The 13925-nt window shown below is 39.1% G+C and overlaps 2 protein-coding genes and 1 pseudogene across 3 annotated transcripts; all 3 read right to left on the minus strand.

Annotated features, from left to right (window-relative positions):
• Positions 1–2177: 2177 nt before the first annotated feature.
• LOC149048001 (serine/threonine-protein kinase Nek6-like) lies at positions 2178–3633 on the minus strand. The gene has a single exon (XM_089200135.1). It carries the CDS (start codon positions 3584–3586, stop codon positions 2660–2662), a length of 927 nt encoding a protein of 308 aa, XP_089056261.1. The 5' UTR covers positions 3587–3633; the 3' UTR covers positions 2178–2659.
• Positions 3634–5715: 2082 nt separating this feature from the next.
• On the minus strand, positions 5716–9576 carry LOC149048002 (uncharacterized; annotated as a pseudogene). Its single transcript, XR_016184923.1, has 2 exons — positions 9442–9576; positions 5716–6737 (listed from the first exon to the last, which is right to left on the minus strand). The product of XR_016184923.1 is annotated as an uncharacterized LOC149048002 (transcript).
• A 791-nt stretch (positions 9577–10367) lies between these two features.
• LOC113672835 (serine/threonine-protein kinase pdik1l-A) lies at positions 10368–12194 on the minus strand. Its single transcript, XM_027189183.2, has one exon. The coding sequence runs from the start codon at positions 12066–12068 to the stop codon at positions 11094–11096; it is 975 nt and encodes a 324-aa protein (XP_027044984.2). The 5' UTR covers positions 12069–12194; the 3' UTR covers positions 10368–11093.
• Between the last annotated feature and the right edge of the window lie 1731 nt (positions 12195–13925).

Below are 13925 nucleotides of genomic sequence, written 5' to 3' on the forward strand. Positions count from 1 at the left end.
GTTCTTTACGGTTGGCTGACACAATTGCATGGGCCATCCGTTGTGAAACAGTGTCTCTCTACACTAAGACACCGAAAGAAATTTATGCATAGGATTGGACTTTATTAAGGGACGAATTATCAAATTACACCATAGTTAAAGTTCAATTTCTAGGAATAACCTCCTTGTTTGTGAACGTGAATATTTCAGCTTGAGAGCTGTGATTCACGAGTTACTGAGGTGTGTCCATTGGATTAACTTTCATTTAAATATGTGTTTTGAGATTTATCTCTTGAAAATGAGTTGCCCATGCAAGAACTTACGAAACGAATACATATAGCGTTTTCCAAGAATTGAATCCATATCAAAGGAAGTGATTACCACTTCAGGATTTGCCTCGGGCAAATGGAAATGAAAGCAAACATGGTGAGACACGATCAGTATTTATGCTGCATATATATCTGTTAAGTGAACAACGTAGAAACTCAGAAAAGTATATTTTTGATAACCACAGTTTTAATATGCAATTCTGCGTTGAGATCATTTCTTAGATTAGCATTAAGTGATGTACGTAAACTGTTCGTATTTCATATAAGCCTTAGCTGGTCACCCGAGCGAAGAGAGAAGAAGATACATCATAGTACCATTTCAAACGATGAGAGATTTCGCCGCCGCTATAACAGCTCCTTTTGCTCAAGAAAAACATTTATTATGCTTTTATAGCTCATCAGTGGCTACTACCTCAACTGCTTAGGTCAACATTTTGACTCTTAACGGTCAGGCCTTTGGCAGATCGTGCAAAATTGCACGATGACGTTGACCTTTTCGGAAATGCTCGGATTACATCCGATCGCTCTGAAATTTCGGCTGTAGCATGTAAACATTCTAAGCCAATCACATGGCGAGTTTTAGCTCCGAACTATCAAACGTGACCTCGGGAGCCCGATCCGAAAATTATTTGCGTACGATTTCAGTCTGCGATAATGGCGTCCGATGCGAAACGCTAGAGATACAGCGTAGCTAAGCCTTTAGAGGTGATTTTTGACGATGGAAGTGAGCATGGTGGTATCTCTAGTGGTGAGGAATCCGAATTAGATAGAAAACTGGAAAATCTTAGCGAAGAATTGAGGTAAGTAATCTGTAAACATTCTTGCGATATTTAATTGCGTGACGCATGTGGTGTTGAAACATTTACTTTTACTTTTCGCGCACGAATCCTTGTTTTTTTGCCTTGAGACAAACCTGTAAATGTATATTTGTGAATGAAAAGCAACATATATTATGATCAAACATGATTTTTGAGCGACAGAGAAAATAATCTTCAATGGAATGTTAGAACGCAACGACCTAAATTATCAGGCGATGACAGATATGACGCAGTGTGCGTCCGAACTAAATCAAATAAAATCTTTTATTTTTAAAACGATAGTTGAATATATATCGACCTGTACATTATCTTATATGTTTTGTATGTTTTTTAGATGTGGTTCTACTTGTTACATGCTGAAAATTCACAAAACAAACAAATTATGCTCGAGAATGAGTGGAATGAAAAAAAAAATGACAGTTTCCGGTTTCACTTCTGAATTGTTTACTCTTGAAAATACTGGTGTTGCATTGCAAGTGAAAGGCTTTTGATATATGTTGCACTTTATGTATTTTGAGGTTGATTATCTCATTTTTCCCTGTTTCAAGGCAAAATTTCAGGAGTCAAGCAAAGAAATATAGTTCCAATGGTTGCACTGTAGACTTCAAGAGGGATTAGTAAATTTGGGCTTGGGGTGATGATGAGGTCAGACTAATTAGTCAGTGTGTCAATCAGTGTTCACAAGATATGTGTAACACGTCTCAGATTTGTTATCTTCTAACCAATTTTTTATGGAGATGTTGCCCATATAACAAGGAACCTCTTAAGTTAATGCTAATTAATGTTAATGAAAGCATTCAATGAGGTTGTTTCCTTTTCTTGGAGAGGAAACATGCATTTCAGGAAAGCTTATTTACTGCTGTTTCAAGTGAGGTATAGCTTACTTCCCTTGTGTAAATACTTGGTGAGGAATAAATTTTTCAATAATCTGGGTCAATTTTTATGGTTTTGGGGTACAGTTTGGAAAAAAATTCTAATTAATTCCATATTTGTTCTTTTTCAGCTAGAGTCTCTGGATGTCTTGCCCATAAGATAAGGAATATTTTATCTAAGAAATGTTTCCTTTTTTTACTCCAATCCATTCAGGCTCAGGCTGTTTCAAAGTCAAAAGTTGTACAATAATTTATGCAAATTGTATGCCATTTTCTTAGCATGATTTAAAATCCATGGATTTTTGGAGGCTAAATATATTTTTTCTGAAAAGCTAATTTTGTCCTCTTTCAAATGAGATATAGCGCTAATCACTAGTGTAAATACTGTTGACAAAAAAAATAAAAGAAAAAAGGTTACCATCATTTGTCATTTTTTTCAGTATACCTGAAAGAGTTAAACGTGATATATGTCACAGAAGAGTTTTAACATCCTTTGATAGTCACTGTTTTTAATAATTCTTGTTATTTCAAGTTTCATTTCGCTTCGAAAGAGTCTTCAATAAACAGTCTTATTGCTAAGTTCAAAGTAACTTGACTCCATTTCAGCATATTCGTTCCTTTTCTCTGTTTACAAAGTGTTACAGTTCTCGTTGAAACGTTGCTAAATGGCCACGAGACTTTGATAAACCTCTTTAGCAGTCGGTCGATTATGCGGATCGTAATTCAAGGCCTGGCGAATTAACATTTGGAGAGGGCCGAAATAGTTAGAGGAACTAGAAAACCCAATGGTAAAGGAACGGTTTATAGTTTCCAAAGCAAATCCAAGGCCAATTCTTCCCGGTAAATTTGGAATAGCAACAAAGGCTCCGTAGTATGCTTTCCCATCCATTATGACATGATCACGCTCGAGGATTGCATAAAGGAGCACTCCAAGGCCAAAGACGTCAGCCTTTGCGCTATAACCGCGAATGCTGAATACTTCCGGAGCCATGTAGTATTTTGTTCCAACCTCTGATTGCATGTAGTATGGTGCGAAGATATTTTGAGCATAACCTTGGATTTGAGTAAGTGCGATGTACTCGCGTGCCAAACCAAAATCCCCCAATTTGACATCCTCTGTCGCAGTCAAGAGCACATTATCTGGCTTCAAATCGCGGTGAACCACGTTACCCGAATGGAGGTAGGCGATAGCATGGGCCATTTGTTTCATCCACTTCAAATTCATTTGGTTGGTGCTCGGTGAGGGGAGCCGTTGGTTGAAGTTTCCTCCCGGACAGTACTCTGTCAAAAGCAACATATGTAAGTAGCCTTGAGTACCGTTAACTTGTCCGGTCCCCAGTATGGCAATTATATTTGGGTGAGAGATTTGTTTCAGCATCTCGGCCTCGCGGACCACGTTTTGAAGAGCCGAAGCATTGAGACAGAGAATTGATTTTAACGCGTAGAAGTTGGAAGTTGCCAGGTCTTGTACTTTGTAGACAACACCAAACGCTCCACTGCCAAGCGTTTCTTGGATTCTTAACCGTATGTTTCCACACTGAAATGTCGTTGGAAAAGTAGTAGCGGCTGTTTGCTGCATCATTGCCATAGTTCCTTCGGAAAATTGAATTGCTTGGAACTTGGCTTGCAACTAGATTGTGCATCTCTACTACTATAGGGTGGTTCATTTATGTAATATCCCGGATATTACGGTGTCAAAGGCTTTGACACCGTACTTCAATTATACCTATAGGGTATACTCTTAATTGTGTGTTATGGGGGAGTTAAGCCATGTGATGCAAGTTGACGATGGTTCCCTCACGTATTTCTGGGAAACGCTAGATCATCCAATAAATCACTTCCGGCTCGGTTGATCGGAAGTTACTTTCTCGGAACAATCTTGTTTTCTTGATAAATGCGTTTCCGAGAATTTAATTGATATCAGAGAAGTGATTTCCACTTTCGGCTTTACTTTAAGCAATTGGGAATGAAGGCAAACATTTTTAGATCCAAGTAATAGTCATGAAACGTGCAAAACCACAGGAAAAACAGACACACTATTTATAGAGGCATCACGTATTGATATAAATAATAAATTAGTTCAGCTATTGTTCTATCAGTTGAAGGAGGGGTTTCCATTTGTTGTAATGGATCTCAAGTTTATTATTCTTTCTGGCTATAAAACGTTCTATTTGAAACATACTCTTAATTCTTTCGAAAAAGGATTTAAAGGATAGAGAAGTCTTATTTAGCTGGGTGCGATAAATAAAATATTTACCTTCTAGTACAATATAATTAAGAAGGATTCCGTCATTGTCATGATTAGGCGCGTCAAAAAAACCAAAAACAATATCTTTAATATCAGGAGACTTCAAAGTAATGCCCTGTGAGTTTAACATGACAGTGACTTCATCCCAGAAAGCATGCACTCTTGGACAATAAAATAACAAATGTTCTGAAGTCTCTAACTCCTTTTCGCAAAAACAACACAATGAGGAGTCTACTTTCTTAAATTTAAACAACATAACATTTGTGTATAAGATTCTATTTAGTATTTTATATTGAAACTCCCTTAGTTTGGTATGCAAAGTTGTTTTAAAAGGCAGTGAATAAATCTTCTCCCAATCAAGATGAAAAGTGTCTGTATTAAATGCTTTGTCGTATTTCTTCATTGCAGTTGGTATACTAGATATCTTAGAGACGAAAATCTGGTACAATGATTTTGAATAAAGTTTCTGTAAAGTCTTCTGTTCACCATCAACCCACAGGGAGAAATTACTTAGATTTTGGTATTGTGTGTTTCCGTAGATAGAAGTTCTATTTAGTTTCTAACTAACTATTTATTTGAACTTGATCATACCTGAAGTTTGAACGAGTTTTTGCTACATTGAAATAATCGATTGAATCAGCATTAAGTCATGTAAATAAACCATCTGTTGATAGGCCGTGAAATTTTAAGCGATTACTAGTCATGCAAATATGACGAAGACGATGAACATTTTCATGTGGCCATGAAAATTATTTCAAACGACGAGACTTATGGCAAGTCCTTATGCACCACTATTTAGGTCCTAACGCTGAATTCTGCATTTTCATTTGAGTTCGAAGGTACCTTCCATATGGCTTGGAAAAGCGTCAACTACCTCATTACTGGAACTTGTTGACTCCGTCAGAGCTGCGAACCTTTTCGAGTTTGTAACCAAGGATTGTGTCATTTATGAGAATGAATCCCTACAGAGTTAGGAAAGACTAGGAAAACTATCACCTGAATTCATCTGTATCTTAAAGGTCAGTCTGGTCTCACTGAAACGAAATGTGAAGACCAGGAGACCTCAGTCATGCACTACGTGGCTGAACTACAGAACGTTTGATCAATTTTGTTCATTTAATACAAAACGTTGTATACTTGAAACCTGCATAAAACTGAAAAGGACGTTTCGTTTACCTTCTTAACCTTGACTCAATTTTCGCTGCCTCAGCCTTCACATCAGTAAAGTAGTGCTACTTTACAATAACAAATTATGTGAATGTATGAGAACGTTCTTCATCTCCTATATAATCAACCACGTACAGGTTAGGGCGCACCGAAGAAAAGGCTCGGGAGTGGTTGGAAAAATTTAGGGAACTTGGACTCAAGCATGAAAAATTTTTTATAAAAGAGTTGATGCAAAGCTAGCAGACGAGAAAGAAAAGATCATCAATAAACCCTGTTCACCCTTTTCGTAAGGGAAAAATTCGTGCAAGAATTTCACCGAAAAAAAATGTTTCTTGAGCAATCCACACCTTATCGTTCAAAACGACGATTGCTCCCCCAGATGTAACTTCAGACTAAAGAGCCATTCTAGACCCAAGTCTTCAAACGTATCACATAGCTCGTCTCAACAAAGCCTCAGTGACTAACCACTGTACATCCCTGGAGCCCTGTGCGCGTTGAAAATTCTATGTCAGTTCCTGGATTGTACATTGCCTTTGCAACCCCAGGGCCAACTTTTCCAACACCGCGAATACGTTGAATGCACCGTAATACGCTTTTCCGTTGCTTTCTATGTAATCCCGTTTTAGGATGGCAAAAAACAGCGGGCCAAGGGAAAAGTGTAGTGTAGTGATCCGTAAAATATTCAGGAGCTAACCAGTACGTTGTGCCAACTTCGTAGTCAATGTAGTATTGTGGGACCTTTTGCATCCACGAGCCATCGTTTCTTCGCGCGTCAACTCGTCTTGGTGCGATATACTCGCGAGCCAGGCCAAAGTCGGCTAGGTTAACATTTCCACGTCTGTTCAAAAGTACGTTTTCCGGTTTTGGTCGCGGTGAATCACGCCGTTTAAGTGAAGGTAGGCCACAGCATCAGCAGCTTGACTCATCCACTTCCAATTGATTCGTTCAGAGCTTGGTCGAGCAAGGCGTTCGTTTAAGTTTCCACCCGCGCAATACTCAGTCAAAATCAACATGTGCAAGTTGTGTTGATTGTCGACGAACCGACCTGCTCCCTTTATGGCAATGATGTTTTCGTGGGAGATTTTGTGCAGTGTCTCTGCCTCACGGATTGCATTAAGACGTTGTGAAACGTTTAAGTAAAGGACGTCTTTTAAGGCATAGAGTTCAGAGCCGCTTCGTCTTTCACTTTGTAGACATTCCAAATGCACCACTACCAAGGTGCTGTTCGACTTTTACTGTTTCGTCGCCTACATGCAGTCTTGGGGGAAGATCAATCCAGGTTTGTTGCATTTCGCGTTTTACAGGCCACAACTTTTCTCTTTATCTAAAAGTCAATTTGATGGAAATAACGAGTTTAGCCGCTGCGAAATAGTTGGGTCTGATTTCTCGGAAAAACGAACTTGGCAATTGATTTGACTTATGGGAACGTACAGGGGTGGTGTTATTTCAGTAGTACTCGGTATGAAGGCGATAGTTTGATTGTGCACGAGTTTAACTGTTTAATTCAAGAGAGGAAGTCTTACAGTATCGTTATTCAAAGCTTGATCATGTTTTAGTTGCCTTGGTAGGGATTAATTAGGGATCAGCCTTTGTAAACAAAATACCCTCCCCCCCCCACTAGTCTTAAGATGCAATGTTTTTTCCGAGAATTCATATTCAAGGTAAATGTTCTGTGAAGTAAATGATCATTTGTCTGTTAAATATAGTAAACAGGATTAGCACCTTTCGGTCAGGCCAAATATGCTACATTGCAGGGTTTGCTTGAAGGTAGGAGCTAAAACCGATTATTTCTGATGTTAGTTTGTTCTTAATTATCCCTATCCATTTAGTAAGAAGTAGTACCCATAATGTATATTTGAGGTTTTTTACTGGGATACCTGTGGTAGCCCAGTCATAAAATGCCTTTGTTTTTTTGTCGTTTTTTTTTTTTTTTTCCTCCGCCACAAAATGGAAAAATTGCGCAATAATACCCAGAGGTCAATGGGGCCTCAACACCATGACAACTAACTGTGATCCAATGAGGTGTTCACATACTGATCACGCGTGTTATCCCTCGACACCATGACAACTAACTGTGACCCAATGAGGTGTTCACATGCTGATCACGCGTGTTATGTTAACAATGATTGACGTTGTCATGCACAGACAGGGCCGGGTCACATGACGAACACGAGATTTTGCTCATGAAACTCTTTGGTCAGTTGTTTTGAATTTCAACGTAATTGGATTGCGATCTCCTGGAGCATTATAGCGCAAACGCGCAAAATACTTACAGACGCATATACAAGTCGTATTCATCGCAGCTAATCCACACTGAAAGATGTTATTGAGCGGTAATTTTGAAACGGATTGAGTCGCGAATGCTTGAAAGCCATTAAAGCCTAAACGCTGTTCAACTACTGAAGAACATAACTATATGGGATGCAAACTGCTTGTGAAGAAAGACGACATGTTGGATTCACTTGATGGCAAGGAACGTAGCTACGATAACAGTACGAATGGTATAAATTTCACGATCAGAAAGGTGAATCTTATGTTTGTTTTCATTGTAGTTGTATGGATATTCTTTTTTTAATAAATACGTGATCCAAAACCCTGTGTTTTTTTGTGTATAATGTTGTTATGTTAAATATTGTTTAAGCAATTGTCTTGTCACAAGCGGCCCAAGCTCACGTCTCGAGAAAAAGCCAACGATTAATTCATGAACGCGTCACGCGTTGTGTGACTCGGTGTTAAGTTACGAGAGGAACTGCACGCTATAAGGAATAGTACAGGGAACGAAGTATGGTCGATTTACAACGATACATATTTCGAAATATAAACATTTTTCTCGTAAAATCAATAAAACTTACTCATACCCTGTGTATCCGTTGCATAGCATGCCTATGTTTTGAAATAGGTGTATTTTCTTAAGCTTGCTTTACCATCACTGTTCACATCATCTACTTTAATTACGTTGATAAAATCTGTCCAGACATCACACCAACCAACTCGCGCGCAAAGTAAGAAGACTATATTGAAGGCTTGAAATAATATTGCGATCGATTTTCATCAAGAAATGGGCCAGGAATATTCCATAATAGTGCAAATAATCGTGAAGGCGGATTGCAAAACAGCGATTGCGTGACGCTCGGTAAGCTGTAAGATGACATATTATCATATACCAGACGTAAAAACTCTTCAGATTCTTAGTCTGCATTTTGTACCCACTCTGCAGTCTGCAGTCTATATTTTGTATCCGGTCTGCAGTCTATATTTTGTATCCGGTCTGCAGTCTGCTGTCTGCATTTTGTACTAACAGGTATCCGTGGCACCAATACAGTTTATTTTTGGTTACATTTATTCGCAAAACACACATAATCTCCCACAAAATACCTGTGAGTGAGGTAATTCGACATTTTCGTTCTTTCCCACATTAATATTCTTCTCTCCTTTTGTAAGAATGTAGACATCACTCACAATGTTTCAAGTAATCCACCCACCCTACAAAAAAGGAACTCTTGCACGCATAGCATGCCTATGTTGTGAAATAGGCGTATGCCCTTGGCCAGACTTGAGCGCACTAATTCAGTATACTAGTCCGACACCCGTAGTATCACTACACTTGATTCCAAGGATCCAGTGTCATCCAGGTATCCCAGTTACCCTGCTCACAGGGTCTATTTTTTTTCTTAAAAAAAACCCTCTATGCTAGCTTGTAGAGTGATATGTTGCTCGCACCAATCAGATCGTTGCATTAGGGTATGTATCTCGCACTAATCATATCATAGCATTTGGAATGAGGAAGCTGTGCACAAAGAATGATAGTAACCAGAAATTTTGGGCCCATTTGATAAGTGTAATGGTTTGTGGCCTTCGTGAGAACCTCGTCGACTAACTTCGAGATTTATCGGGATATGAAAGGTTCGCATTTAACTTTTTGCATCATTTCTAAGTTTAAAAATGTTTTTCGGCTCCTTTACCCACAACGCACACGCCAAACAACTTACATTCCATCACGTAATATGAAAAGTCCAGTCAGAACATACCCAATCATTGCACCACATGAACATTAGCCAATTTTCCACGTGCTTGAATTGTATTGCACCGATCCGAATTCCATTTTGCCACCTTAGCCTTCGCTCCACTACGTGTCATTTCCTTGTAAACAACCTGAATTTAATCACGTATTCTAACTGCATTGTCCAACCCCACTGAAATAGATTCACATGGAACTAAATGTTACTAATAGTGAATTTTCCATGCAATTCTCAAATGTATCTTCACTTATTCGAGATCGCAATTTATCTTTGGTTAGGGCATATTGGAGATACAACAGAGTTTCAGTTTCCTTTCCTTGGTAAAAGTACGTGGAATTATACTTTCGAGGCGAATAATTTTGATCTTCTCACTGTTAAAGGAACGGCAGTAAGCGTATTTCCTTTCGCAACCGTTACTTAACCTTGTCACGCAAAGCGCGTTATCTCTCCAAAGAGGAATAGATGGCGTTGTGTGACGAGACCAAGCAACAGCTGCGAAGGAGACAACAGTAAGCGTGACACCAATGCATTTTAGTTTGCTTAGAAGTGTTTAGATTTCTCTCTCTTAAAGTGAAGTAATGTGATATTTTATTTCTTTGAAAGTTATGCTCTTTTTTAGTTTCAAAAATGAAAACATCAGGTACCCAAAGTGTCCCATCTCAACCTACCCAGCCGAAAAAATAGCTCTTGCATGCTGCGCATGCCTATGTTTATTAAGAACTTCAAGGAGAGTGCTATGAACAAAACACCAAACAAAGCACAAACAACTGGCTATAAGCGTGGAAGTCATGGGCTTCCAAAATTCCTGTAACACAGCCCATACTTCAAGCTATATTTCCAAGAATTTCGTAATCCGTAACTTCCCTGGTCTTGCATTAGCCCAGGTTTATCAACTAAAGATCCTTTCAAGGAAGAATTCTATTCACAATCTCAGATGCCAGACTTAGATAGCATTTTATTTGAAAAGGTTCTTATCTCAGACACGAATTGCAGTGTAACGTTTCTCAGAAATTACTCGTGATTTTGTAAGCTCATCCTTTTCATCAGCACTTCCAACTTATGTCGACCTTACATTATGTAGCGAATTTCACTTTCGCTGTATTTAGGCATCAAAAGTGAAAAAAAAACAGTCATTTCATAGAAAATTTATTGCTCAACTTTAGAACCTGACCGAAACATCGAAACATGATACGAGCGACCTTTCTGCTGAGAATTCTCTTGTATTCCACGGCGCACAATTATAGTGAAACTTTAAGAGATAAGTGCACGATCTCGATCGATCCCCACGTTCTGTCACTTGTTTTAGTTTCTATAGATTAAGTACCTCTTTACATTTTCGTCGCCTAGTTCGAGAGATTGTTGTAGACGTTGATGAAAAGAAAAGGACCAACGAGGACTGTGATGTAGCGATGTTGACAAGACGCTTACATGTCCTTTAGAAACTCACAGCCAAGATATATTCCTGAAATTCTTATTTGCATGCCTCTTACCTTAATTTCTGTAACTTAGTCTTGCACCCAACAATCATGCGGCAACGTTTTACTTTAAAGGACAAGTGTTACATGTATAGTTTTTAAGTTCTCTTCTAAGTTTCTTGTCCAGTCATGTACCAGGGTACGTAAATGACATTACACCTGCTCGGCAGAGTTACATATATACGCTTAGAAGCACGAGCCAGCCTCATTCGAATCAGTCGAAGACTGTCCAAGTCCTATATTCTCTTGAATAACCCTCAGATGGTTGCAAATCTCTTGAGCGGTCGGCCGATCATATGGGTTGTATTTCAGCAACTCATGAACGTTTCTCTGTAGAGCGTTGGATCCTTGAGCGTGACTTGAAAATTGAATTCGTATATTTGCATCAAAATTCTCCATCGCATAGCCGACGCCAATCTTTCCTGCACCAGGAACAATTACGAAGGCCCCATAAATGGCTTTCCCGTTGATCACGATGTAATCCCGCTCGAGTATTGCAAAGAGGAGCGTTCCGAGAGAGAAAATGTCGGCTTTTTCAGTGTAATGGCCGCGGAAAAATTCTGGAGCTACCCAGTGGATTGGACCTATTCCCGATTGCATGTAGTATTGCGTGTAAGTTGTCAGCCACGAACCATCATCTTGTTGCACGCTAGCTCGTTTTAGTGCGATATACTCACGGGCAAGGCCAAAGTCGCCCAATTTGACATCTTCTGATGCAGTCAAGAGCACATTATCTGCCTTCAGATCGCGGTGAACTACGTTGCACGAGTGAAGATGGGCAACAGCTTCGACGGTTTGGGTCATCCATGTCAGATTTTGTTGGTCGCTGCTTGGTCGAGCAAGGCGATCATTTAAGCTTCCGCCGGGGCAATACTCGGTCAAAAGCAACATGTGCGAACCTCGGCTATCGCGAAACTCGCCAACACTCACGATCGCAATAACATTTTCATGAGAGATTCGGTTTAGTGTTGAAGCTTCGCGGATGGCATTACGAATGGCTGAATCATTCAAACAAAGGATATCTTTCATAGCGTACACTTTGGACGTTCCTTCTTCTATTACTTTGTAGACGACACCAAAAGCGCCGTTACCAAGTCGCTGTTGGATATTTACTATTTTTTCACCTACTTGAAGCTGTGTTGGAAGGTTAGTTTGGGCCATTTGAAAGTCCCTTCACAGAAATTACCTAGCCAGACGCAAAATGTAAATTGAAGTCGGAGCTTCGATCGACGCGGGGTCGTTTTCAGGGAAAAGTAACGTGTGTTTATCAGCCGGAGCTTCCTAATTCGAACTAGCGTGCATTGCGGCCTTTTGTGATGTTTTACTTCCGGTTATGAAGGTACTGGTTGAACCCCATAACTTGAGTAGGATGATAAATATCAGCTAGTGAACGTTCCGAAAAAGACAAAAACGGGAACAAACTTTGCTCATTTACGATTGCTAGTTGTAAAAACACTTAATGCAGTGGACCTGGACGAATATGGCAACTCATCAAACAAAGTATCAGAATTGATAAGAAAAAAGTTGTCGTTCTTTTTATGTTGCTGAAGTTGTTTTTGTTGTTGTTGTTTTCTTTGTGCAATTGCGATAGCAAAAGAAGAAGCCGGAAAATGAATCGATGTCGAGTCCATTCCTTTAAGTCCTTTAGAGTCCTGCAGACTCGTCTCTTGTTCGGAGACGAAATGGTCAGGTATAGCAAAGTTTATGGGGAGAAGAAAAGTGAAAAAATTTGCAATGAATCAATCAGTGGGATTCACCAGACATTATGCAACAATGTCTCCGTTGATGGTGGTACTTCGACGAAACATGACCTTAAATGTGGAGTGCCACAAGGATCTGTCTTGGGACCCATCTTGTATTTGCTTTATACTTCACCGCTTTCAGATATCGTAAAGAAATTTAACCTGAGCTATCATTTTTATGCTGACGACTCACAGCTTTACTTGTCTTTCCAACCAACCGTACTGGGTGATAGGGATCTAGCGGTTTCTAGCATCGAGAGCTGTGTGGATGAAATCAGTCATTGGATGATGGTTAATCGTCTTAAATTAAATAAAGACAAAACTGAATTATTGGTAATTTCCGCTAAACATCTTCCAAGACCACTCCTTCACGAAATTTCAGTTGCTGGTGAGACTATCCCTTCCGTGCAAAAGGCGAGGAATATCGGCACTATGTTCGACAGCCATTTTTGCTTTAAGGATCATATTACTGACATTTGTAAATCTTCATTTTATCATTTGCGAAATATTAGCTATATCAGGAAATATCTTTCAGCGACCACTACTGAATTGCTGGTTCATATGTTTGTATCTTCGAAGCTGGATTACTGTAATTCCCTTTTGTATGGCCTACCAGCCTACGCTATAAAAAGGCTACAACACGTCCAGAATGCTGCGGCGCGCCTCGTCACACTTACACAAAAGCATGATCACATTACGCCTGTTCTTTTCAATCTTCATTGGCTTCCCGTTAACCAACGTATTATTTTTAAGATTTTACTTATAACCTACAAGGCACTTAACAACCTGGCACCGTCGTACATTTGTGATCTGCTTACATCTTACACCCCATCGCGTCAACTACGCTCATCATTCAAGCACCTTCTGGTTTCTCCATCCTATAACTTGAAAACATATGGCGCAAGATCTTTCTCTGTAGCAGCACCATCATTATGGAATGCTTTGCCAAGTGAAATTAGAAATGCTCAGTCTGTGTCTGTTTTTAAACGTAGATTAAAAACTTTACTCTTTAGAAAAGCCTTTTATAATTAATATTAGCTGTCTTAAGTGTTAATGTTTAAGTTTTTTTGTAGGCGCCGTTGAACAGTAGGATACTGGCGTGGTATAAATCTTTTATTATTATTATTATTATTATTATTTATAATTAATATTAGCTGTCTTAAGTGTTAATTTTCAAGTTTTTTTTTTTTTTTTTTTTTCTTGTAGGCGCCTTTGAACAGTAGGATACTGGCGCGGTATAAATCTTTTATTATTATTATTATTATTATTAACAGAC

Source organism: Pocillopora damicornis, chromosome 3 (assembly GCF_964200805.1).
Source record: "Pocillopora damicornis chromosome 3, jaPocDami1.2, whole genome shotgun sequence".
In the NCBI taxonomy this organism is placed as follows: Eukaryota; Metazoa; Cnidaria; class Anthozoa; order Scleractinia; family Pocilloporidae; genus Pocillopora; species Pocillopora damicornis.

Coding starts and splice junctions, on each gene's coding strand:
- LOC149048001 (XM_089200135.1), bottom strand. CDS start 3,586: ATGGCAATGATGCAGCAAACAGCCGCTACTACTTTTCCAACGACATTT.
- LOC113672835 (XM_027189183.2), bottom strand. CDS start 12,068: ATGGCCCAAACTAACCTTCCAACACAGCTTCAAGTAGGTGAAAAAATA.